At 53.5% G+C, this 25,846-nt stretch overlaps 1 protein-coding gene across 1 annotated transcript; it reads left to right on the top strand.

Annotated features, from left to right (window-relative positions):
• The first annotated feature begins 7,744 nt into the window (after nucleotides 1-7,744).
• Nucleotides 7,745-8,563, top strand: LOC136503721 (uncharacterized). The gene is made up of 3 exons (XM_066498712.1): nucleotides 7,745-8,001; nucleotides 8,148-8,226; nucleotides 8,303-8,563. Exons 1-3 carry the CDS (start codon nucleotides 7,745-7,747, stop codon nucleotides 8,561-8,563), a joined length of 597 nt encoding a protein of 198 aa, XP_066354809.1.
• The last annotated feature ends 17,283 nt before the right edge of the window (nucleotides 8,564-25,846 follow it).

Genomic DNA, 25,846 nt, shown 5'->3' with positions numbered 1-25,846 from the left:
GCCGAGTGCTGACGTGTCAGGCACTCGGCATTTTTTTGAAAGGTTTGGTCACTTTGCCGAGTGCCACGCCAGCACTCGGCAAAGCTGGGCTCTGCTGGGAAAAATGCCCAGCTTTGCCGAGTGCTGGCACTCGGCTAAGCTGAATTTTTTTTTTTGCCGAGTGCCAGCCCATGTGGCACTCGGCAAAGGCTGTCGCCCTGGCCGACCCTAATCCTGCCACGTGGCAGGCCTTTGCCGAGTGCTTGGCACTCGGCAAAGGTGGCTCCTTTACCGAGTGCCTAACGGCAGGGCACTCGGCAAAGGGGACGACCACGGATGCCGTTTGTCCAGGCCCCCCTTTGCCGAGTGCCAGGCACTCGGCAAAGATCCCCTTTGCCGAGTGCTTCTCTTTGCCGAGTGCCAGACACTCGGCAAAGAGGTCTGGCACTCGGCAAAGAGCCTCTTTGCCGAGTGCCCGTGGTTTGCCACTACGCAAAGCTTGCGGCACTCGGCAAAGTAACTGTTTCCCGTAGTGGCACCTCTCCAAACCCAACCCGACCCAAAAAATATTAATTAACCTGCCCCAAAATTCTCAGACGCTGACAGCCAGTGGCGGAACCAACAACTTTGATTAAGGGGGCCGAACAAACTTAATGACACCTCGTATGTGAAAATCATATACATAAGTGGACATCTCAGCAAATTTTTGAACCCTTCTACATATGTACTTAGCATTCATAACAAAAAATCATAATATTTTGATAAAAATATGAGTCAAAATAGGCAAAATATGCTTTGTATTATGATATTTATAAGACTATAAAAATATGAGTCAAAATAGGCAAAATTTGTATTGTAATATTTCTATGCTTCTATAGTGTCTGGAGCCGGCGGTCGGGCGCAGCACGATGACCGCTGACCCCTGCAGGTGTCGGATCCGGTCCACCTCAATCAACGAGGTCAAAGAGAAGGAGCCATGGGACGAGTTGTGCCTTGGTGGCGAGGCTGCGGAGGGAGGCGGATGCGGCCTCCAGTAGCCGTGTGAGTGTGTCCGACGAAGGAGGCGGCGCATGGTGGTGGGCTGGAGGCGGATCAGGAGGAGGGGAGCGCCTTGTCGGGGTTGCTGGAGGGCAGATGATGCGAGGTGGCACCGACGCGGAGCTAGAGCAAGCGGCAAGGTGCAAAAGCATGGTGGCCGCGGGAGCAACAAGATTCGGGACATCCCTGCGGCTACAACATCTGCTCAAGAAGTCGAAAAACCTGGCCATGGTGACGTTGCAGGCGTCTGACGACGGCAGGAACAGCGTGCCGAGGGGCTTCTTCGCGATGTAGGTCGGCACACAGAGTATAACCCATTCCAACCCGCCCCAACCCATATTTCATGTTAACCCGCCCTGCCCCGCCCCAACCCATGTGATACTAAAACCCAACTCACTACTACACAAACTTTACTGGAGGCGGACGTTTTCGGTTTTCCGCGGCAGGCAAAGCCGTCCGCCGCGGCCTAGAGGCCACGGTAAATCGTGGCTTAACCGCGGCGGGCGCCTTTGCCCGCCGCGGTTAATCTATTTACCGCGGCGGGCGGTGTAACGTGCCTGCCGCGGTAAATATACTTTTACCACGGCGGGCACGTTAGGATGCCCGCTGCGGTTAATCATTTAAAAAAACAAAAAAAAACAGGAGCCCGTCGGCGAGCCCGTTCTCGAGCCCACCGGCGACGGATCCGGGCTTCCCACGGCCGCCACCACCTCGCCAGTCGCTCGCAGGGGACTACGCCGACGCCTCCTCGTGGATCCCTGTGCCTCCTCACGGATCCCACCGCGCCGACGCGTCCTCGCCCGCCGTGGTGGAGGTCCCAGCGTCGTGGCCGTGGTGGAGATCCACCGCCGGATCCGGTCGCTCCACCGCCAGATCCACAGAGGAGGAGGGTGCAGCCGCCAGATCCGTGGGGGAGGAGGTCGCCGCCGCCGGATCCGTGGAGGAAGAGGTCACCGTCGCCGGATCTGGAGAGAGGAAGAGGGAGGAGTGAGGGAGATGGAGAGGAAGAGGGAGAGAGGGAGATGAACTCACTAGATTTGAAACCCTAGCCCCGCACCATCGTCGTTCATGGAGGATCCATGGGGGACGAGGAGGAACCCTAGCGCACGGGGAAGAGCCACTCAGGGAAGAGGAGGCAGCAAGCGCACATGCTGGGGGCACCGGAGGGGAGGGAGGAGCACACGGCAGCGTCACGGACGAGGCACCGCCGAGCTGACGGAGCACCGGGGGAGGTCGTGCGCGGAGTAGGGATGGACGGCGCAGGGGAGGGCGGCCAAGGCCGCGCACCAAGCGGATGAGCGGAGCCAGACGCCAGGTGGGGCCAGGGGCGCAGCAGGTCACGGTCGGAAGCCGGGGCTCACACGGAGGCCGAGCGAGGCAGCCCCGGACGCTGCGGGCTTGAGCAGGTGGGGTGCGGACGCTGCTTGCGAGAGGGGCGCCGATGCGGCTTGGGAAAGCGATGGGAGCGAGAGGGGCCGAGCTAGGAGAGAAGTCATTTTCCCTTTTTTTAAGGAAATCGTCGGGCGCCAGATCTGGGCTAAATCCGGTCGTCGTCCACATTTTAGGTGGCGGGTATTTTCTGTGGTGGACATCTTAAGACGTCCGCCACGGTAAATCGATTTACCGTGGCAGACGCGTTAAGATGTCCGCAGCGGTAAATGTGGATTTACCGCAGCGGGCAAATAAGGTTGCCCGCTGCAGTAAATCGATTTACCGTGGCGGACGCGTTAAGATGTCCGCTGCGGTAAATGGGGATTTACCGCAGCGGGCAAATAAGGTTGCCCGCTGCAGTAAATCATTTACTGCAGCGGGCGTCTCAGTGGCCGACCGGACACCGAATTACCATGGCGGGCAAAAACAGTGCCCGCCACGAAGGCCAATTATGCAACGCTGCGCAAGTTCATTTCTGACTCCACCCATCCAAATGAACTCCACAGCAACACCCAACCCATAAAACCCATTCTCGCCCACCCCATGTTAACGCATGTTAACCTTAGTGACTAACGCATCGATACGGGGACAAATACAACAATTACACGAGAGATGCAACATCACACCAGAGTTGTTAAGATATAAGGCAAATCCACATAACAGCAACCTTACCCACATACCACATGTTCCCAGTTCCCACTAAGGTTACTGTTTGTTTGGACGGCCCCATCCAATATCTGCGGCCCATTGGGAGTTGGTTGGGCTGCATATTTGAACTAAATAACAAGAGACTCTAGAGGGGATGATCGGAAGAGACCGTGTATACTCATTTTCATCCTTTGACTGTCAAAAAAAGTCAGAGTTGATGTCTGGATGCATGTGGTTGGTTCCACCGTGTTCTTCTGGTATGGCAAACGTCGGCGCCTACCATACTGTAGGACAAATGTCGGCGCACATAACACTGTTCGTGTTCTGACATGTCTGGAAGGTTGCAGAGCACCCTTCTGACATGACCTAACGGTACTGTTCTGCAGGCGTGCAGGGTACGGTCCTCGGTATTGCGGTTTGACTTCGGTGCCCTGCCTTACTTGCTCCGCCTAATTCTTTAGGTCCTTACCGAGCTACCGTCCCTGTTCGGTTGTTTCCTAGTCGGCTCCGACTGCGCCGGTCGGAGAAGAGCTGTAAGCAGAGGTTCGGTGTACTCCCAGTCAGAGAAGCGGGCCAGAGTCAGAAGCGAGTGCCATTCCTCTTTGGCCAGGCCTTCTGGTCGGATAGGCGGGCCGGAGTTGGAAGCGGGCGCCGTTCCTCCTTGCCCAGGCTTTCCGGTCAGAGAGAGCAGGTCAGAGTCGGAAGCGAGCACCGTTCCTCCTTGGCCAGGCCTTCCGGTCAGATAGGCAGGTCAGAGTCGGAAGCGAGCGTCGTTCCTCCTTGGCCAGGCCTTTCGGTCGGAGAGAGCGGGTCGGAGTCGAAAGCGAGCGTCGTTCCTGCTAGGCCAGGCCTTTTGGTCGGAGACTGGATCAGAGTCGGAAGCGAGCGTCGTTCCTCCTTGGCAAGCCTTTCGGTCGGAGACTGGATCGCCCTTTTGGCCTGTCGTTAGGGATTTGGGCTGGCCCAGGAGTTGCGCGTCGTTTGCAACATCGTCTGTTGGGCCGAGCTTTTTGTTGGGAAGCAGGTCCATAAGGGACCCTGGGTTTATGAACCCGACAGGAGCCCCTGAGTCCCTAGGCGATTCGGGTAGAATTGTCTGGGGGATTTTTTATATTGACAGCGGGTGCGCGTGAGCGTACCCGCGGGTGTAGCCCCCGAGCCTCGGGCGATTCGGGTAGAATCGTCTGGGGGGTTTTCGTTTTGCCAGTTGGGGAATTTTTCGTTTTGACAGCAGGTGCGCGCGACCACACCCGAGGGTGTAGCCCCCGAACCTACATCTGATTGGTGAGTGGTTGGAGGCTGAGCATCTTGGCGCTCTTTCCTGGGTCCGCAGACTACCATTCGGGGCATTTCGCCCGTGTTTGTCCCGCCCATGACCTGCGCGGTCGGTTGTTTTCCTGAGTTGGTATCGGGCGACCTGAGCCCCGTTGGGCTTGGCAGGGGTGGGTCTAGTTCCGTGCGTTACCCCGTCCATGGTTTCCGCAATCGGAGGGGCTGAGCTAACGTTGCTTGCCTCGATGGCTCGAGCGACCCACTCGGTGAGCTCGCTAACAGGTATGTTCGAGTGAAATCCGGGCCAGTCGTTCGTGATGGGGTTGGCATAGCCCTCATGTGGCATTCCACTGCTCCTTAATCCGTGTCCTGGCAGATGCCCTGGTCATTCCAGAGACCGACTTAGGTGGCCCGTAGGCCTCCCCTCGATGGAGATTCTATGGGCATGGCTCAAGGTTAGGATCAAATGAGAAGGTTGAGATGACCCTATTTGCTTCTGAGCAGATTGGGCGAGGGCCACTAGGGCTCATATGTGTTTTCTTCCCTGGCTCCGTTTGATGTGAGGCAGCCTTGAGCCCTTCGTGGGCTGGCCTTCAAACCCTGGTCGGTCATTGCTCATGTTGAATGAGGCAACTACCGCCTCGTGACGCAACACGAAGCGTTGTGATGCATTAATTTGCATATGCGATGCTTTGGATGTATGGGATGAATGAATGATCATGCATTAGAAAATAAAGTAAGATGGTTTCGTAAAGTTACCTTGATGACTTGAGTGACAGGCTTTGAGGAGTTTTTATCGGATATGTCCGAATGGGATCCGCGTTTGTCATTCATGACGGAGTCAGCATGGCCCACATGGGGCATCCCTCTGCTCCTTACCTGTTTCTCGATAGTCGTCTGAACCATCCAATCGACTCAGGAAGCTCGTTGGTCTCTCCTCGATGGAGATCCCATCATTGGGCCCTTCCAAGTCTGTCTTGGGGAGGTGGAGGGCCATCCGCGTGCGGTTGCGCCTTGTTTCCCATGCCCGGTGTGCGGTAGTGGTGGGCCATGCCTAGGCCACGTCCCGTCTAACCAGGTGCTGTCTTGTCGGGCAGGGCGCATCCCATCAATCAGGACGCATCCTGTTGCATTCCTATTTGCATTGAATAGGGGAAGGGAGAGGGGTTTTCGCCCCAATCCTTCGCCTTTCTCCATCTGTTGCGTCTCCTCCTTAAATAGGGGAAGGGAGAGGGTTTTCATCCCGTTCCTTTGCCTATTCTCCAACATCTGCCTCTCCTCCTTCTTCCTTCTCACCAAGTGCATTTGTGTGCCGCGGTGGTCCCTAAGTGAGAGAGGGTAAAGCGAGGGAGAGAGAAACTCATAGATCCATTCGTGAGTCCAGAGTGCATTGAACGTGGATGAGATGGTGCTGGTCGCCTTCGCCGAGAAGGGGCTGCTTCCGCCAAAGGAGGTGGCGCACTAGAGGGCTCCTACGGTGGAGGCTTTCCCACGACCTCAGGCCAGTAAGGTCGTCTCCTTCCTCGCCTTCCATGAGTGAGGGCTAGGATACCCTGCGCACTGGTTCCTGCGCGGGCTCCTCAATGAGTGGTGCCTGGAGCTGCAGCACCTTAATTCAACTAGGGTGCTGCACGTCATTGGCTTTGTCACCGTCTGTGAGGCCTTCCTCGGGATGGAGCCGCACGTGGACTTCTTCTGGCAGATCTTCACCGGGCGAGCCTTGTCGGAGGGGAAGTCAGCCAGGACCACACTGGTCGGTGGCTTCACCCTGCAGAAGAAGCCGAGTTCGTCGAGATCCTACCCCACGTACACCCCCTGCGACTCCAATGGGGGTGGCATGGGGAGTGGTTCTACATCAAGAACCCGATGGAGGCGCCGTTCCCGCCGTTCATCGGAAGGAGACTGAAGAGGCAGGACAGTTGGTTGTGGGGCCCCTCCAGCCGGCAGAACAAGCTAGGGATCATTGAGGCGGAGCCCCAGAAGCTATTGCAACATGGCCTCGATGGGCTGCGGGTGTTCCACACCTTCTTCCACCACCGGATTGCCCCGCTGGCGGAAAGGACGTGGCCGATGTGGCTGTACTCTGGCCCAACGGACCCCGACCACGCGTCGCCGATGGAGTTGGCAAAGGATGAAGTCTGGAGCTGACTAGACTAGGTGCTACAACTGAAGGCCTAGGAGACCCTCGAAGGAAAGCCCGGACCTCTCCACACTGGGAAGCTGCCCAATCTGGTACATTCTCCTCTCCTTATTCCATGTCCCTTTCGATCTTGCTCTCCTGTAATTTGACTTCAAGTTGTCCATTTCGCAGGGACTCACCGGTTATAAATCCCGGCCGCATCTTCCAAAGGGGCCAAAGGGCGTGGCTTGGCAAGCTATCCTGAAGGAGGTGGCGATCATGAAGAAGAAGAAGAGAGCTGAGAGGGCTCGGAGGAAGCACGGGAACGAGATGGAGATCACCCGGCGGGTGTGGGCCGGTGAGAATTGGAGTGACGTGGAGGCGGAGCTCGAGTCGGAGGACCCCATGGAGGTGGGTGGTGATGCGAGCTCTTCCAAGGATGAGGGTAGCCGGAGCGTCATCGTGACTTTGGTGCAGCGTCACGAGCCTGCGACCACGTCCGTTGGTGGTGGGCGAGAGGTAGAGTCATGGCAATGCTCCCGCGCCAAGGAAGCGCGTCGTGAGATCAGATGCCGTTAGCGAGCGGGAGGCAAAGCGGACGCGATCGCCGCGCCCTTCAGAGGCATCGCCAGCCTTGCCCCCACCTGCTCTAGGCGTGGCTGGGCTGGCCAGGCGGTCAGAGGAGCGGGTTCGCACCCCCGTGTCTTTGGGGTTGGCGCGTGCACATGACCCACAATGGGGGACGCCCCACCAGCTGCTTCGGTGGGCGCACCTCGAGCCGGTCGTGGTGACTCATGGGCCGATTGGGATCTGGCCGGGTTGACCCCCCCCTCGGTCGAAGTGAGGGGGCGTGGCTCATGACCTGTGAGCGACCCTCATCCGGCGGGCCCGTTGCCAGTGGGTCGGGCTTCAGAGCCCTACCGCTTACGTCTCGGTATGCATTCTTTGTTTCTTTTTGATCTCATAGTTTGAGTTTTTTTAGCACGACTGACCTGTACTTTCTGATAGCAGCCAGATACTGACAGGACTGAGCATCGCTCCACCTCCCATGCGGGAGGAGTGGAGACCTAGCTTGCAGCGCATCGCGATGAGCGGCAGGGAGAGCTAGGTGGTAGTGGTGCGACCTTCCCCTTCGAGGGCTACGCCCTCTCAACCAATCGCCAATACGGTAGCGGCGGCGACGGTGTTGGAGGTGATCTCGATGGCGATGGCGGAGGTTGGGTCAGAGGTGACCCTTGCGACACCTCCCCAATAGTCATGGTGGAAGAGAGGCGGGAGACCGGGCTCCCTGCCTCGCTCGGCGAAGGGACGCACGAGTCACCCTCCTGGTCGGAGCTGTCGGGGTTAGGAGGAGACATGGCTAGACTGGAGGTAGTACAACCACCAGTGGGCCGTGAGGTTGAGGTGGTGGAGATCCCCTGCCCCAGCGAGGTAGGCACCAGGGTGGAGCCACCGGCCATCCCACCGTCGCAGGAGCTAGCGATGGTTCGGTCGTCGGCTAGGCCTTCCAACAGGTTAGGGGCGACCCGCAAGCTGGTGTGGCCCTGTCCTAGCAACCAGAGGAAGGCATGGTTCATCCTTTAGGATGAGGAGGAGGTGCAACTCTAGGACATACTTGGGGGAGAGGACTCATGATGGAGTCCGATCTTGCCTAAACCAGGGCGAGGTTGGAGGAGGCCTTGGAGCGGGTCAAGGTCGTCCATCAGGCAGTTATGGTCGACCTGCCCCGCATTGTAGAGGTAAGTTTTCTGCATTCGTCCTTGACTCCTTGGTCTTTCGCTGGTTGCCTCAGCATGCTTGCTTCTCATTTTGCAGGGTCTGGAGGAGATGTCGAGCCGCAAGTCCCGTTTCCTTCGAGAAGAGCAAGCTCGGATGTTATGGGAGGCCATGGTGTCATGGCAAGTCGCTGAGCTCAAGCACCATCTGGAGTCCACCCACCATGAGTCCCAAGACCGGGCGGCCGAGGCGACGGAAGCGCAGGTGGCGGAACTACTTGCAGTGGAGCGGGTGACTACCGCTGTGCGAGGACTTGACACAGCGAAGGTCCACCAGGCAGAGACCGAGGCGGCGCTCTAGGAGTCCCTAGAGGCTCTGGAGTCAGAGCGGAAGGCTCGGTCGGAGGTTGACCAGGAAGTGCTCGCACTCCGAGGCCAGGTGCTTGGGATAAAGAAGTCAAACGCTCGGCTGCGTGAGCAGGTGACTCGACAGAAGGAAGGACTCTCCATCCTCAAGAACACCCACCTCGGTATGTACCTATTCTGCTTTTGGTTGATGTCTTGGCTTTTCCTTTTCCTTGCTTCTGAGCCTGTCATCCTTCTTCCAGAACTGGGCGAAAGGGTTGGGTCGCTGGAACGGGACCTAGAGACGTCCAAGGCGCTGGCCAAGTCCCTTGAATAGTGATGTGCTCTCGAGGGGGAGCTCGACCAGATCTATAACGTCACCCAGGTCGCCGTCTCGGAGGTGTTCGAGTTGGCGCCAAGCACCAGCACACCCGCTATCCGACTGGTGGAGGTCCTAGACGAAGTTCGGGCGCTTATCTCTGACGGGATGTTCTACGGGATGTCAGGGGTGCTGACCTCAGTGGCGACACAACACCTGGACTTGGACTTCACTACCATCTGCAGCGGGTATGCCGATGGCTGGAGCCCGGACGCCATCCATGCGCTCGGGGAAAGCTTGCTGCCACATGCACAGTTGGTGGCCGAGCAAGTCTCCACGCAGTGGGTGATGGAGGCTCGTCGTGTGAGCACGGTTGAAGGTGCATGCCAGGAAGATGTCACCCAGCCAGCGGATGGAGTGAAGGTTGGGTCGGAAGCGAACGTCGCCCCACCTCCGACCGAACCGGACGTCGCCCCGTCGGAGAGCGAGTAGCCCTTATCTTCGCCAGTCGTGCCATCAGCCGATGCCGCTGGGTGGCCACAGTAGTATTTAGAGTAGAAGTAATTAGTATATGTAAAGGATAAGTTCATGGGGAAGCCCCCGTGTGAACAGTTGTATTGATGAATACATCAATTTCGTTTTGTGATGAATCACTTCGTTCGGGGAAGCTTGTTCCATCCGTTCCTTATTTTTACCCTAGCATAGCTTTGTTTCTTATTCTTTCTTTTTCGCACTTGCCCGTTTTGAACTGTAGGCTACAACCTTAAGAACCTGGGCATGGCCCATGAGGCTCAGCTGCTCGTAACCATAGGTTGTGACGGGGTGTGATCGGTCAGAATGTTTAAAGCATAAGTTACGTAGGGTAATTAAAGGAACAGACTACCCTTTCGTTTGGGTAAAAAGTATTTACTTATATGATAGTAAAAAAGAGAGGTGGTATCGCACCCTCACGGAGCCCCCGAGCGACCTAGGCCGAAAGTGTCCGTGCCAGGGTGCTTTGTAGGAGCGAACATTGAATGAAAGAAAAACGGTAAGACCAAATTTTAGGGGAAGAAACGACATAACTGTTCGATGTTTCAAGTGTTGGTGAAAATGTTGCCGTTGTCGTCCTTCAGTCGATAGGTGCCAGGTTAGATCACTTCGGTCACCATATAGGGTCCTTCCCAAGGCGGAGAGAGTTTGTGCTTCTCCTTAGTTGATTGGGTTCTTCGGAGCATGAGGTCTCCGACCTCGAGGATCCACCCTCTGATCTTTCTTTCATGGTACCTGCAAAGAGTTTGTTGATAGTGAGTAGAGTGGATGACGGTTGTCTCATGAGCCTCCTTGAGTAGGTCGACTGCATCCTATTGAGCCTCCTCGGCTCGGTCGTGGTCGAAGACCTTCACTCTTAGGGCACCGTGGTCGAGGTCGGAGGGTAGCACTACTTCAGCTCCGTAGGCTAGGAAGAATGGTGTGAACCCTGTGGATTAGTTTGGGGCCATTCTCAGGCTCTAGAGGATCACTGGGACCTTTGCAACCCATCACCCGGTGTACTTATTGAGTTGGTCGATGATGCATGGCTTGAGTCCTTGGAGGACCATGCCATTGGCACGATCGACCTGACCGTTAGTACGTGGATGTCCGACTGAGGCCCAGTCGATCCTGATGCCATATCCATCACAAAAGTCCAGGAACTTCTTGCCGGTGAAGTTAGTTCCATGGTCAGTGATGATACAGTTAGGAACACCGAACCGGTAGATGATGTTAAGGAAGAACTTGACCGCCTCTTCCGAGCGGATGTTGGTGATGGGCTTGGCCTCTATCCACTTGGTGAATTTGTCGACTGCTACAAGTAGGTGAGTGAAGCCGCCTGGGCCCTTTTTGAGGGCCCCTACCATGTCGAGGCCCCAGACCACGAACGACCAGGTGATGGGGATGGTTTGAAGCTCCTGTGCTGGCAAGTGCGTTTGCCGAGCATAGAACTAGCATCCCTCACACCTACGGATGACCTCCTCTACATCTCGTAGCGTGGTGGGCCAGTAAAAACCTTGGCAAAAGGCTTTTCTGACCAGTGATCTCGGGGCCGTGTGATGTCCACAGATTCCAGCATGGACCTCGAGGAGGAGTTGTTTCCCTTAGTTGGTAGGGATGCACTTCATGAGTACTCCTGATGGACTTCGCTTGTAAAGTTTGTTACCGAGTGCGACGAACGTCTTGGTGCCTCAAGCAATCCATCGCGCTTCAGTCCTTTCAGGTGGGAGAACCTCCTTGAGGAGGTAGGCGAGTAGCGGGGCTCGCCAGTCGGCTTGATCGAGTGCCACCATGGTGATGTCGGCATGGGGCCACTGGGGTCAGAGCCCCCGAGCACCGGGTTGGCATTGGGGTATGTCTAGATCGAACCTTCTAGGATGTAGGCAGACGGTTCATGAAGGTCATTGATGAAGACCCTGTCCAGAGACGGAACCCGCCTAGCAGCCAATTTTGCGAGAAAATCGGCGGCATCGTTGTCCTTTTGGGGGACATGGTGTAGCTCGATCCCCTAGAATTTGTCCTTGAGCTTGCGCACCTCCTGGTAGTATGCTGTCATGAGGGGGCTTTTGCAAGAGGACTCCTTCATGACTTGGTCGACGACCAGCTCTAAGTCGCCGCGGACGTAGAGCCGCATAGCGCCATGCTCGATGGCGATGCGTAGTTCATTAATGAGGGCCTCATATTCCGCGGCGTTGTTTGAGGCCAAAAAGTGGAGACGATTTGCGTAGCGGAGCCTACTCCCGTCTGGGGAGATTAGAACCACTCCAGCCCCTGAGCCGGGCACCATTATGGACCTATCGAAGTACATTGTCTAGTACTCGTGGGTGACGTCTAGGGTCGGGAGCTGGACCTCTGTCCATTCGGCAATAAAGTCTGCAAGAGCCTAAGACTTAATAGCGGTACAGGGGATATAGATGATGTCGTGGCCCATTAGCTCGAGTGCCCACTTGAAGATCCATCCTATGGCATTGCGGTTGCGGATGATGTCTCCGTGTGGGTATGAAGTGACGACCGAGACTTTGTGGTCGGTGAAGTAGTGCAGGAGTTTTCGGTTGCCATCAGCATGGCGTATAAAAGTTTTTGTACCTAGGGGTACCGAACCTTAGGGTTGGTGAGCACCTCCCCGATGAAGTATATGGGTCATTGGACCTTAAGGTGGTGTCCTGACTCCTCCCTTTCGATGACTAGGGTGGTGCTCACCATGTGGTTGCTTGCTGCGACATAGAGGAGGAGGGGTTCTCCCTGTTCGGGAGCGACAAGGATTGGGGCCGACGTTAGTGACGCTTTGAGGCTTTCCAAAGCCAGTTGTGCTTCCTTAGTCCAGATGAACACGTCTGTCTTTTTAAGAAGCTTGTAGAGAGGCACCCTCGCTCGCCTAGCCAGGAGATGAACCGGCTCAGGGCGGCCAAACAGCCGGTGAGCCTTTGTACGCCCTTGATGTTTAGTATGGGGCCCATGTTGGAGATGGCCGTGATTTTTTCAGGGTTGGCCTCGATACCGCGTTTGGACACGATGTATCCAAGCAGCTTCCCCTTCGGAACCCTGAAAACACATTTTTCGGGATTCAATTTGATGTTGAACCTTCGGAGGTCCGTGAACATCATGGCTTAGTTTGTGATCAGGTCGCAAGCTTGAGCCATTTTGACCACTATGTCATCAACATAGACGGCGATTGTTGGTTTTGGCCGCTCGACTCGATCAGGCTGGTCGAGCAGGTCGATTTGATCAGTGAAGCATTGCTGCATGCACCTTTGGTAGGTGGCGCCAGCGTTCTTTAGACTGAAAGGCATGGTTACATAACAGTACGAACCATACGGGGTGATGAAGGAGGTTGCGAGCTGGTCAGACTCTTTCATCGTGATCTAGTGATAGCCTGAGTAGGCATCTAGAAAGGAGAGGATCTCGCATCTCCGAGGTGGAGTCGACTATCTGGTCTATGCGTGGCAAAGGAAAATGGTCCTTTGGACACGCCTTGTTGAGGCTGGTATAATCAATGCACATTCTCCATTTCCCGGTCTTCTTTTTGACAAGAACAGGATTGGCAAGCCAGTCAGAGTGGTACGCCTCCTTGATGAATCTGGCTGCTAGGAGTTTGGCGACCTCCTCACCTATGGCCCTATGCCTCTCATTGTCAAAGTGACATTGGCATTGCTTGGCGAGCTTCGAGCCTAGGATGAGGCGTAATGCGTGCTCGGCGACCTCCCGTGGTATGCCTGGTATGTCGAAAGGTTTCCATGCGAAGATATCACGATTAGTGCATAGAAAGTTGGCCAGCTCGCATTCCTATTAGGCCGAGAGCTAGGTCCTGATCCACACCATCTTGGTTGGGTCGATGGGGTCGATCCCTACCACCTTAGTCTCCTTGAGTGGGTGGAAGGCAGTTGAGGAGGTTGGCTTGTTGTAGTCCGGGACTGCGAGGGTTGATGTTTCTCTGAGTCGAGGGAGCTCGGCTGAGTTGATGACAGCAGTGGCGAGCTCGAAATGCTCGTGGTCACACGTGTAGGCGTGCAAAAAGGTGCTACCCATGGTGATGACGCCGTTTGGTCTCGGCATCTTCAGCTTGAGGTAGGTGTAGTTGGGGATCGCCATGAACTTGGCGTAGCATGGCCACCCCAAGATGGCATGGTAGGACCCTGGGAAGTCCACCACCTCGAAGGTGAGGACCTCCGAGCAGAAGTTGGCTCGGTCACCAAACGTAACGGGTAGGTTGATTTGCCCGAGTGGGTACACCTGCATCCTCGGGATCACGCCATGGAGGGGAGACCTCACTGGGTGGAGCTTCGACCGAGGGATGCGCATGGCGTCAAGGGTGTCGACGTAGAGGATGTTGAGGCCACTGTCTCCATCCATCAGCACCTTGGTGAGGCACTCCTTATGGACAATGGGGTCGATGATGAGCGGGTAGCGATCGGGTCTGGCGATATGGGAAGGATGGTCCCTCTGATCAAAAGTGATTGGAGATTCTGACTAGCTAAGGAAGGAGGGGACGGTTGTTTCGGCGATGCATGCTTCTCTATAGAGCACTTTGTGCTGCCGCTTGGAGTAGATGGCATGAGATCCCCCAAAGATCATGAGGCATTCCTCGGGATCAGGAAAGTCGTCCCCATCCTTGCCCATCGTTCCTCCTTTCTTGGCTAGTGCCTCCTTGCCCTTTCCTTCTTTTGCCTGCCAGTCTATCATAGAAAGCGCTTGAGGAGTTCGCAGTCCTTGTAGAGGTGTTTGACGGGGTAGGCATGGTTGGTGCATGGGCTCTCCATGAGCTTGTAGAAGTGGTTAGGCAAACCCTACTAGGGCTGCTTGCCCATGCGATCAGCCGTAGCGACCAACGTGGAGTTGGCCGGTCGGCGCCGATCCTTCTTGTTCTTTTTACCCGTAACACCCTCGGTGTTACACTGTTCTGTTTTTGCTAAAACACGACATGAGCATCATACTTGTGTGTAATTGTGTGTAAAGATATGAGTTATAGAGTGTAAAGCAATATATGGAACTAGACAAAAAATGTTCGTTTGAAACACGAAACACATGTTACATTTCACGTCGCATTGTATTACTTAGAGTTCTAAATGAATTTTTATTGGACGGAAATGCTATGGAACGCATATGCGGAACGTTAGTAAAGTTTGTAGCATGAACTTCGTAGGCGATAATGAAATACGTGCGGTCGAGGACAGGTTCGATAGCTAGTGTATCAAGTAGCTTGGAAATGGAATTCGACGCGGAACCATTCGAAGCTTAGTCAATTCTCGTAAGTCTGTAAATGGGTCGACGAAGCCATGTTTGACAATTTTTGTAGAACAATCGGGTTAAGTAGTGGCAAGATGTTTTGGCTTAGTTTGATAGCCCTAGGTACCCTCTTGAGTGTAGAATAACTGGTTCGGCTTTTGAATCATCGTGTTTGAGTTTTTGAATAGCTTTAAAAAGCGTGCAAGTCACGTGTTGAGCAATGCCAGCGCCTGGGCACGGTCACCCTGCCGGCTCAGCGCGCCACGCTGGACCACCCATCGCGCCTACGCGCGCACGTCCACGCGCATGGCCCCACGCCGCTGGCCATGGCCCTACTGCTGCGTCCTGGCACATGCACGCACGCGCACCGCGCCGGTGGGCTTGGTTGCTCTGCCTCACCATCGCGTGACACTGCACCTCGGTTGCGCTGTGCGTCGTCCATCACTGCCGCGCGGCACTGCTCCTGTTGACCTGTCACGGCTGCACACGTGTGGGCCGACCGCTTATCTTCGTTTTCGCGCCGCGTTTGGTGCCATGCCATGTAGCTATGTTCCCGGACATGCCAGTCTCTACGGCACAGTGTCGTGCCGCCCTCGCCTCACATGTCGCGGAGCTGCGGTCGCACATCGAGTGTCGGGCTCGTACGCGCACGAGGAGTCGCCACCAACACGCTGCCGTCCTTCCCCAACTAGTGAATGCGCCACAACAGTGCCAAGCCAACTTGCCTAACTTCCCTATTCCTCTATCACCGGGCCGCGCCGAGGTAAGCACGCAGCATCGGCCAAAGTAGTAAGATTGCATGCGCCTAGGGATGGAGTAAAGACCTAGCTACACGCTGGAAACATCCACTGCTGCTGCTGGCCGTTGCCAACCCTCAATTTGATGGTTCCATCACCATCGGTCATTTTAAAGACCCCGCAGCAGCGTCGTGCAATTCCCCTAACCCACGTCCACCGCCATCTAATTCGTTGGTACCGAACCTTCGCCCTGCTCCACTCTATCCCGTGCGCACCCCAATTCACCCTGCTACTGCCTGCTCATCGCTGCCGCCGTAGTTGTGCCATCGCCGTCACCGCAAGGTTTGTCGGGCACGCATGGCTAGGCCTGCTTGGTCAGTCTCCAGGCAAGCCATCAAGACTGGTAGGTTCGGGGTGAGTCTCTGTTACCCATACTTGAGCTTGTTCACGATGTCGGTACCTTAGCTCACGGGAACGCGCCCGCCGTCGTAGGGAGAAGTCCGCCAGCATGAAGGGAGCTCGGGACAGCATCCCTGTTTGCCGTATCACCTCCCACTGCTTCGCGTTGACGTCGAGGTGAGCATCGGCTCCTTAGATAAGATTGGGAGGGTCGGGTGTGGCCGGCGTAGCCGCCCGGTGCCAGCGCCGCCACGCCGGTGCGCGCACGGGTGCCGAGGGACGTGGCCGCGGTGAAGAAGGGAAAGGGGAGGGTGGTAGATGCAAACTCTGTGACTCAGTGAAATAGTGCTTGAGTGGGTTTTGCGAATAGGGTAGAGAACGAGGGCTCTTTCGCAAAAGAGCCAGCCGCGTGCGGGCTCTGCTGTGGGCCACGTAACGTGCGCCGTGTCGCACGCCGCTGAGTGGGCCGTGCTGGTTGCTACGCATGCACATGGGCGGGACACCGGGGTGGGTCGAGCCGTCGCTCGCGGGCCACGCTGTGAATTCGTTTTCCAATTTTCCAGCGAATTACAAATGTTTATTCAATATAGTTTCTAGCTGAACTTTGATAAATTGTAGTAAATCTTGTAGATGTCCAAAAATAGTGAAACCAAGTTTGTTAGGTTTACAAAAATGCCATCTATCAATTAGTGTAGTTAGATTACAGTTAGCTATGATAGTGATGGGGTCAAAAATTCAAACTAGAGAGCTTAGTATTATGTCGATTATGATTTGTAGGAATTTTTGTGGTAAATTGGTGATAGCTATGGTTATGAAAATTTTACAGTAGGTTCACTAGATTATTCTGTACTTGCTGTAAATTTTGTAGCCCTAGAGTAGGTTGATAAATAGAGTAGCTATTATCCTTGTTTTATCATACATAGAGTAAATCAGCATTAGGAGTAAGAATACATGTTGTTGCTATGATAATATATGCCATGCTTCATACTTGTTATTGGTAACAATAGGTAACTTAGTACCTTAGTCGGTAGCACTAGCTAGTGGTTAGACAGATGTATTTTAATTTTTAGAGTTGCTGTTGCCATATTACTAAGTATTGCATCATCATTTCATGCATGTAGATCACAAGTTGGTAGAGTTCGTGCCCGTGGACGAATAGGAGTACGAGGAAGTCATTGAGGAGTATGAGGAGGAGATCCTCGTGCAAGAGGGAGCCCCGGAGCCTTTTGGTGTTGACTTTGGTGACCCGTTGCCGGCCCAAGGCAAGCCCCGGTGCATAACCCCTATTTTTAATGATCACTGAATATATATATGATGTGCATTTACGTTATAGGTATTTTATGGAAACTACATGCAAAAATATATCTACCTATGAGTCATACTAGTACAGGTCGACTAGCTGCTATGCTCAGGATATCAGTAGCGTGAGTAACCTGCTGTTACTCACAAGTAGGTTATAAGTATGATCACTCATGATAAAATGTTGTAAAGGTAAATGGTGACCGGGCAGGGATATGGTTTGGGTATTGGTGGATGTAAGGGGTTGTGTCCTGTGGCCAACAGGGCATAGCTCGGTTATACTTTTTCCCTATCTGTGTCGATTAAGGACCGGTCGTTGCATAAGGCATCATGGGCAAGTCACAGATTTATTATCCCGAGCACATATTTGGGTATGGGCACAGGGAAGACTCGTTGCTCTCTTGTCGTGGATTCGGCTCTTTCCAGACCGACTGATTAGAGGCGGGGATGGTGGAGGTCCTTGCACCGCACTTAGTCCAGGACTCAGGAGTGAGGGCTTAGAGTCCAAGTTTGGACAGGGACCTAGACACCTAAGATAGGAGGGTGAAGGATTAGTCCTACTTGTGCCTTGGGTGCAAGTGGGGCGTATGTTTTTAGGGTACCTAGCTAGGGGCATTGATTCACGAATCACCGAGCAATCCGGTACGGCTTGTTTCGTGTCTAGCACCGTAGTAAGAACTGAAAGATGGAAGGTGACGAAATGGAACTGATTGCTCAACTCTTGCTTAAAAGTAGAACAGGTGCTTACATAGAATGGATCGATAATAAATTAATACGGCTATTAATAATATCATAAGTAAGGACTCACTAATAGTATTGCTTTCTGCCAAAAGAAAACCAGCAAACCATAAAGCTTATCATATTCCTTAGAGTCGGGAAATTATTCCCACTAGTTGGATAAGTCTTGCGAGTACATTGTGTCCTCAGGGTTTATTTACCCCGGTTGCAGGTAATGCTTGAGAAGTACCTTTGTGTGGAGGATTCTTCTGGTGGGCTCAGACGGATCCTCGTCTCTTATCGCTAGATGTTCATTTTTAAATTCCGCTGTTTGTTATTCCGCACTCTGACAATTGGTAATGTAATAATGTAATTTTTAAGAACTTCTGATGTATGAAATGGACAAGTATTGTAACTCATTTTCATTATTGGATCCTTGGGGAAAATGTGGATCTTTTGGGTTCTCCCTTGGGGTGTGCCCGACGAATACCGCCTGCTGTAGCTTGTTTTCAGGGTGCTTAGAGTCTTGTGGAAGACGAGGACCTCCGTAAGCGTGTTATTTCGGGCGTTTCTACCACATTACCCCTCTGTGTGGAGGGGCCCTCATCTTGGTCCTGACGCTTGGCCTTGCCCTTGTCTCGGCCTCCGTTGAAGACCGCTCCGACCGCCTCCTCGCCGGAGGCATGGTTCGTGGCGACGTCGAGCAGGTCGCGAGTGGTACAGGGCTTCAGGCAGCCAAGCTTGTGGATTAGGGACTCGTAGGTTGTCCTAGAGAGGAAAGCGCTGATGACATCCACGACAATGACATCAGGAAGGGAGTTGCATCATTTTGAGAACCTATGGATGTAATCCCGTAGGGACTCGTTGAGCTCCTGTTGGCAGCTCTTGAGGTCCTAGGAATTTTTAGGGCGGACATACGTCCCCTAGAAATTCTCGACGAAGACCCTCTTGAGGTCTGCCCAGTCAAGGATGCTATCATGCGGGAGGAATTCGAGCCATGCTCGAACATGCTCCCCCACGCAGATGGGGAGGTACTAAATGATGAAGTGGTCATCATCCACTCCTTCGGCTTGGCAGGCGAGCCGAAAGTCTTTGAGCCATATTCCGGGGTTTGTCTCCCTGGTATATTTGGTGATGTGGGTAGGTGGTCGGAAGCACTATGGGAACGATGCTCTCTAGATGCGTCGGCCAAAGGCCTATGGTCCCGGACCATCCGGGCTGGGACTCCGATCGTTGGGTCAGTGACCATGCCTAGGGTGCGTTTCACCGCTCCCCTCGATGGTCTGGGCGGGACCTGTGCCACCTGCTCTCACCACCACCCGATGGATGTCATCATCATGTCGGGCCTGACACCAGTTGCTGATGACGCTGTGAGTGTCTCGGTTCGGCCCAAGGCGTTCACGCATAGATGGCTGATGTGGAGCGGGCGTTGGGTTAGGCCGTGGGGCAGCTACACCCTCCTGTTCCATGCCCGATAGCTGCAGTGGTGAGCAGATGGAGCGGTTGGACTGGCGCGCCCCCATTCCCCCAGTAGGGAAAGAGGCCATGAGTCGGTGGCGCGACGCAGAGCTCTCCGCCTATTGAACGGTGGCGGTCTCCACTAGAACCCGGAGGTTCTAGGGGACCGCCTGCTCCTGTGGGCCGATAGGCTCAGGAAGGCCATGCAGAAGCATCACAACCATGGCGATGTTCTGGCCAGTCTGAGCAAACTGTGGGGGGATCGTTCCCCCCGTCGATGATGCTGCGTTGAACCTGGCGAGCGTGACCCCGGGCGCCTCTCGTCGGGTTACACGCATGGGGCGCAACGTGGTGTACAAAGCGCACCGGCGTAGGTGGTGGCTGGTTCTGCCGCCTTTGTCGTAGCTCCTCGCCGTGCTCCTACACACACATGAGGGCCTCCACGCGAGGGTCCAGAGGGGTGTGGGTCTGTAGAGACTCTGCTACCACCGGCCGCTGTCTCAGGGCGTCCACCATAGCGCACTCCCAGGACAAAGGGTGGCTGGGTGCCACGACATCGCCGATGCTGGAGCCGTCGCTCTCAACATCGTCATCCATGAGGTCATGGAAAGAGGCGGGAGCATAGCCCGCCATCCCCACGAATTCAGATGTGAGAGGGGGGCGGCGTTAGCATCTTTTGGAGCCCCCGTGCGTACGCATCCGCGGGGGACGTGTGGCCGTAGGGTAACCGGTCGCATGGCGGTCGCGGTGTGGACAACGGGGTCCCTCTGAAGAGTCGGCAGAAGATATGTAATAGCGAGTAAAGAATGATATGTGCGTTACTCACAGCGGGGTTTGAGCCTAGCGTAGGCTCAAAGTGAAGCATAGATGTAGACGCCTTGTCGTTGAAGTCATCGGGTGTCCCGGAGCCAATGGAGGGCACTCCCCCTCCGATGGGCGCCGGATCAAGTACCTCCTCGTAGAGGTGAAGCACGCCGAGCCAGTCGGCGATGAAGTCCAGGCTTCCGAAGAGGAAGGTCTGGGATGGCTCAAAGACAGGAGGAACCCACATCCCAACAGGTGGGAGCATGGGAAACTCCAACGAGCCAAAGCGAGTCGTATCGCCTGAGCCCGCCATGCCGAAGATGGCGAAAAGGTGGGCCATCCAATGACCAAAAGTGTGAACGTACGGCATTCTCCCCACGGACGGCGCCAACTGTTGGTGTAAAAAGTGACCAACACATTAATATTTGTAGTTTTTTGCCGTACGTTGTGATCGGATGTGGCCTAGCACTCAATGACATAGGGTTTATACTAGTTTAGGCATAGTGCTCTACGTCCAGTTTGAGTCGGTCGGTGACTTTATTCCTGAGCCTAGGTGCTCGAAGTTTGTTGTGGGGTTACAAACGAGAGGGAGTAAGATGGGGGTATTAGAGGTCCGATCGTACTCTGGACCGAAGGGCCGAGAGTGACGAGAGCTCCAACATGCGCTAAGTGTTCAAACGTATGCTCTGTCTGGCTTTAGAGTTCTAGAGCCAAGCAAAGAGAATCGGAATCAATCATCTGAATCGTAGGTTGTTCCAATCGTCCTCCTTTTGGAGAGAGCGCATCCCATTTTATAGATGAAGGGGACAGCTTTACACGAGAGAGAGAGTGAGAGAAAAAGAGTGTGTGTGCTACCTAGTCTTGTTGCCCACGTCGTCGGGTACAAGGTGGTTTGTCGGCGCCCACAACACTGTTGATGTCTGGATGCATGTGATTAGTTCCACCGTGTTCTTCTGGTATGGCAAACGTCGGCGCCTATCATACTGTAGGACAAATGTCGACTTCCATAACATTGTTCGTGTTCTGACATATCTGGAAGGTTGTAGACCACCCTTCTGAAATGACCTAACGGTACTGTTCTACAAGCATGCAGGGTACAGTCCTTGGTATTGTGGTTTGACTTCAACACCCTGCCTTACTTGCTCTGCCTGATTCTTTGGGTCCTTACCGAGTGAGCATCCCCGTTTGGTTATTTCCCAGTCAGCTCTGACCGCGCTGGTCGGAGAAGAGTTGTATGCAGACGTTTGGTGTACTCCCAGTCGGAGAAGCGGGCTAGAGTCGGAAGCGAGCGTCGTTCCTCTTTAGCCAGGCCTTCCAGTCGGATAGGCAGGCCAGAGTCGGAAGTGAGTGCTGTTCCTCCTTGGCCAGGCCTTCCGGTCAGACAGGCTGGTCGAAGTCAGAAGCGAGTGTCGTTCCTCCTTGGCCAGGCCTTCCGGTCGGAGAGAGCGGGTCAGAGTCAGAAGCGAGTGCCATTCCTCCTTGGCCAGGCCTTTCGGTCGGAGACTGGATTAGAGTCGGAAGCGAGCATCGTTCCTCCTTGGCTAGGCCTTCTGGTCGGAGACTGGATCGCCCTTCTGGCCTATCGTTAGGGATTTGGGCCGGCCCAGGAGTTGCGCATCGTTCGCAACGTCATCTGCTGGGGTGAGCTTTTTGTTGGAAAGCAGGTCCATGAGGGACCCTAGGTTTATGAACCTAACAGTATCTATATTAGAATAGGTAGCGTGCCTGTGCGTTGCTACGGGACAACTAAACTTTTATACTTAAAATACACGGATCGCACGATAAGATAATAATATTGTGAAAATAAATACCGACATTAAAGTGACATTTAATCCAAAAAAGCAAAGTTCATGCCCGTGCATTGCTACAGGAACGCAACAAACAAGACCACCATAATCGAAGTCTAAATGTATGTTGTACATTTACCAGAAAACGATGTTCGGAATGTGTTTTTCGCGATGTGCCGTAGCAAAGAAAACAAAGGCAATAAGAGGGAAAACATATGATAAATGAACATGGCAAAACTTAACAAATAGATTTATTAGTTCTATATATAGGTTCATACCCGTGTGTTGCTACGGGAACAAAAAAAACAAATACAATCATAACAATTGAAGTCTAATAATGTTATACCTTTACCAAAGAAAAAGGGATGCTTTGAGTGTGTGTTTCATGATGTGCGGTAGAGAAAACAAAGACAATAAGAGGAGCATGGAAAATATATGAGGAATGAAAATAGCAAAACTTAATTAACTGCATTGCAAGCGCAATCTTATAGAAAAGCATGAGTGGACACAACGACTAATCCCTTCTTGAAAAAAATATGCACTAAACAGAGAAGTTCCGAACCAAAACATCCATAGGCTACATGTGCTCTTTGGCTGCTTGTTAAAGAGCCAGTGGCATGACATGTGAAAGTGTCCTCGAAGAGTCCACCCTGCTAGGAAGCTCTTGTTGCAGACTATGCCAATGCTTATGAAGCCTACGTGAATCCTGATGCCATATCTGAATCAATGAAGACGACAGTAAGTCACACTTGATAACAGTAAGAAGAAACAATACAAAAGTGTGATGAGGACCACAAATTATAGGAAGAACACTTTTACTTTTATACAGGGATGCTTATATGCATGCAATGCATAGGTTTAACATCACAGTTATGGTAAGAAGACTTCCTTTGGGAAAGTCACACAAAATAGTATGGTCTATAGCCTAAAACCAGGTGGAGCCATGTCCATTTGCTCAACAATTCTCATAACTTGGGTTGGAAACCCATATCAAGCCCTCTATCTTCCGTGCTTATAGGTCAAGATATCTAATAGATTGCAAAGATGCTCTTGCCTTTTCGACAAATCGACTAATCGACCAGGGGTGGCCACAGGACATAAGAAAGTAAACAACGCTCTAGAAATCTCTTAACTACACAAAGAGAAAACAAACTTAAGAAAATAATTTATGGCAAATACATTGACCATTCCAGACCAAATGTGTGGTGAAACATCTTAAATTTAAAATGGTAAATCTGGGTACTATATGCTGTGATTCATAACATGGAACTTCTTGAGGGTGCAATAATGCATCTGAGCTAAATACACCTTCATTAATGTCCATGTTCAAGGATTGAACATAAGGTTATCTAGGTTAAAACTTGTATAAGCTGTTACTGTTAGCACATATGACAAACTCAATAGGCCTGAATGATGGTGTTTGGACCATGCTCCATTTTAGTTGTTAAAATAAGCACGTGACTAATGCAGCAAGTAATAGAACTAATCACACCAATATGAAACACGGCACAAGAGCTACACCAAACATGGACATGAAGAAACAAAAAAAAACCTAATTGAGCACCTAAATGTGCCCATTCCCAGGATTTTTTTAGCATTTTAAGGTCTAGAGTACAAATAAGTTGACAGTCAATAAGCACAAAAAGCTAGCTCTAGTGCTTAAAGCTTAGCTTGATAAATGCTAAAATCTCCCGCATGTGCACTTAACATTTTAACTGAGAAGGCAGTAAAATAGACGAATACTTGGTCACATACTCACATCCAAATTTTAGTTTTGGCATATCAGCTCAGGAAGCAAAAACATAACAATTCTGGTTGCAATAGGAAACCATTTTTACAATAGGGGCATGCCTTCACTTGTCATATCAGCATCAATGACAAGCAAGGCCTTTGCAATATCTCTATTTCTTCTACATACATATATGGCTAAATAGAAGCAACCCGACCCAAGCCATCTAATTGCAGCAAGCATGAATGCCGCTGAGCACTTAACATTTTAACTGAACTAAATTTTCACTGCGCAGTTCACACTCATGAGTTCTGAGCCATGAAATGGACAATGATTAGCAACTATGCATTTTACCTCATAGTTGTAATGAACCACAACAATTAACAAGTAAGCGAATGATATGTATGCACCTGTGTTCTGAAGCCCGCACATTCAATTGTCACGCAAAGGAGGTAAACTACCATGAACACACTCCAGTGATGACACCACCAACCTCCCTCTAATATCTTGGCTGAGCTGAGCTCCAAAACAGGTACAAGTGTACGACGACTGCAACCTCTTCACCTTCAGGACGAAACTTACTGCCATCGAGCCCTTCTCGGCGTGCTTCCTGCACAGCACTACAAGGAGTACGCAAATATTTTTGCCAGAGGCTCTGAATTTGAGACATCGAGCAGGAGTTGATCCAGGGCTAGGGTCAAAGCATTCCACCATGTGATGGTTCAGAAGCTTACAACGCAATAGATGCTGGCATGCTAGCAAAGGGGGTGTCGCCGGACTTGGGTGACATGAAAGGCAGCATCGAGACTGGCCGATGGGAGCACGAATGGCGAGGGCCATCCCACATACTCTTCGACCCAGGTACTCCCAGCATCGAGCTCCTACAGCAGCCCCCACGCTGCGTTCTCCTCCTCAGGCAGCCACCCACAACTCGTTCTCCATGGCCTCCTCCTCGCCAAGCAGACACGCCTCCGCCTGCTCCAGCTCCTCCACTCACCGGAGTAGCTCCTCCACCACCTACTGCTTCAAGAAGGACACCACAGATCTGGGAGAGGGAGAAAAAGGGACATGGACAAGGAGAGGAGAGGAGGCAGGGGCTCACCTCGGCCTGGGGTTTGGAACGGTGACCAGCAGACCCTGGTCGTGTCGCGCGTGCGGATCCTTCATGCCTGCCACACTTGGAATTGTGGTGGGGCGGGCGCCACCGGAGCAATGGGCAATGGTGGGGCAGAGCTGGGGAGTCCCTACGGCCATCCCTATCGTCGGTTTCTCCTTCCATGCACCCCTCACCGCCGCCGTTGAGGCCGTTTGCTGTTGGGGCTTCTTCCGCCCTATGAACCACCGTGGTAAAGGCAGGACGACGGAGACCAAACACCCTTTGCAGATGGGACCAGGGCCGAGGTCGGGGTAGGCAGCGGCCTCGGCGTGGTAGCAGCGAGGCGTCGGCATCGGCCCGGTAGGCCGGTAGGAGCGGGCCGTGGCGGCACGCGCTGGTCCTAGATCCGCGCCGGGTCATGGTTGGCTAGGCCATGGCTGCAACCGGTGGCCGAGGAGATGGAGGAGGCACCCGCTGGCCAGCGGATAGAGGGAGGGGCGACGTGGCTGCGCCTCGCTGTGCTCGGCTTGGGGATTCACTTGAGGCGGTCGAGCGTAGGTGGAGGAGATGCTCACGTGATTGGAGGAGATCGTGCGCGCCGCAACGGGGAATCGCGTGATTGGAGGAGAGCGAGAGGGTGAGGGATTTAGGAAGGTGGAATAGGAGGAGTCGTGATTTCGTGGAGCCGGGAGGGAATTTTTTCCGATGATCACGATTGTAGTTCTTTTCATAGTTGTTTCCTTTTGAAACCACGGGAGTGAGGTTTGTTTCCTTCGCAAGGATGGGCGTAGGAGCGACGGGTGCTGGATCGCAGCAGACAGAACTATGGACCTACGTTGGAATGTCGCACAAAAAATGTCCACATTTTGTTCTTTTTAGTTGTGGGAGCCATGGCTGCAGCCGGCGGCCGAGGAGAGGGAGGAGGCGCCCGCTGGCCAGCGGATGGAGGGAGGGGCGACGTGGCCGCGCCTCGCTGTGCCCGTCTTGGGGATTCACTTGAGGCGGTCGAGCGTAGGTGGAGGAGATGCTCGCATGATTGGAGGAGATCGCGCGCACCGCGACGGGGAATCGCGTGATTGGAGGAGAGCCAGAGGGTGAGGGATTTAGGAAGGTGGAACAGGAGGTGTCGTGATTTCATGGAGCCGGGCAGAAATTTTTTCCGATGATCACGATTGCATGTTCTTTTCATAGTTGTTTCCTTTTGATACCGCGGGAGCGAGG

The sequence above is a fragment of the Miscanthus floridulus genome, chromosome 14 (genome assembly GCF_019320115.1).
Source record: "Miscanthus floridulus cultivar M001 chromosome 14, ASM1932011v1, whole genome shotgun sequence".
In the NCBI taxonomy this organism is placed as follows: domain Eukaryota; kingdom Viridiplantae; phylum Streptophyta; class Magnoliopsida; order Poales; family Poaceae; genus Miscanthus; species Miscanthus floridulus.
Note: the sequence above shows the minus strand (reverse complement) of the source record. Positions and strands in the feature narration are given on the sequence as shown.

Excerpts from the sequence above, each read along its gene's own strand:
- LOC136503721 (XM_066498712.1), top strand. The coding sequence starts at position 7,745 with ATGGTGGAAGAGAGGCGGGAGACCGGGCTCCCTGCCTCGCTCGGCGAA. Across the intron at positions 8,002-8,147 it reads TCGGCTAGGCCTTCCAACAG|GGCGAGGTTGGAGGAGGCCT; the intron begins GTTAGGGGCGAC and ends TGCCTAAACCAG. Across the intron at positions 8,227-8,302 it reads ACCTGCCCCGCATTGTAGAG|GGTCTGGAGGAGATGTCGAG; the intron begins GTAAGTTTTCTG and ends CTCATTTTGCAG.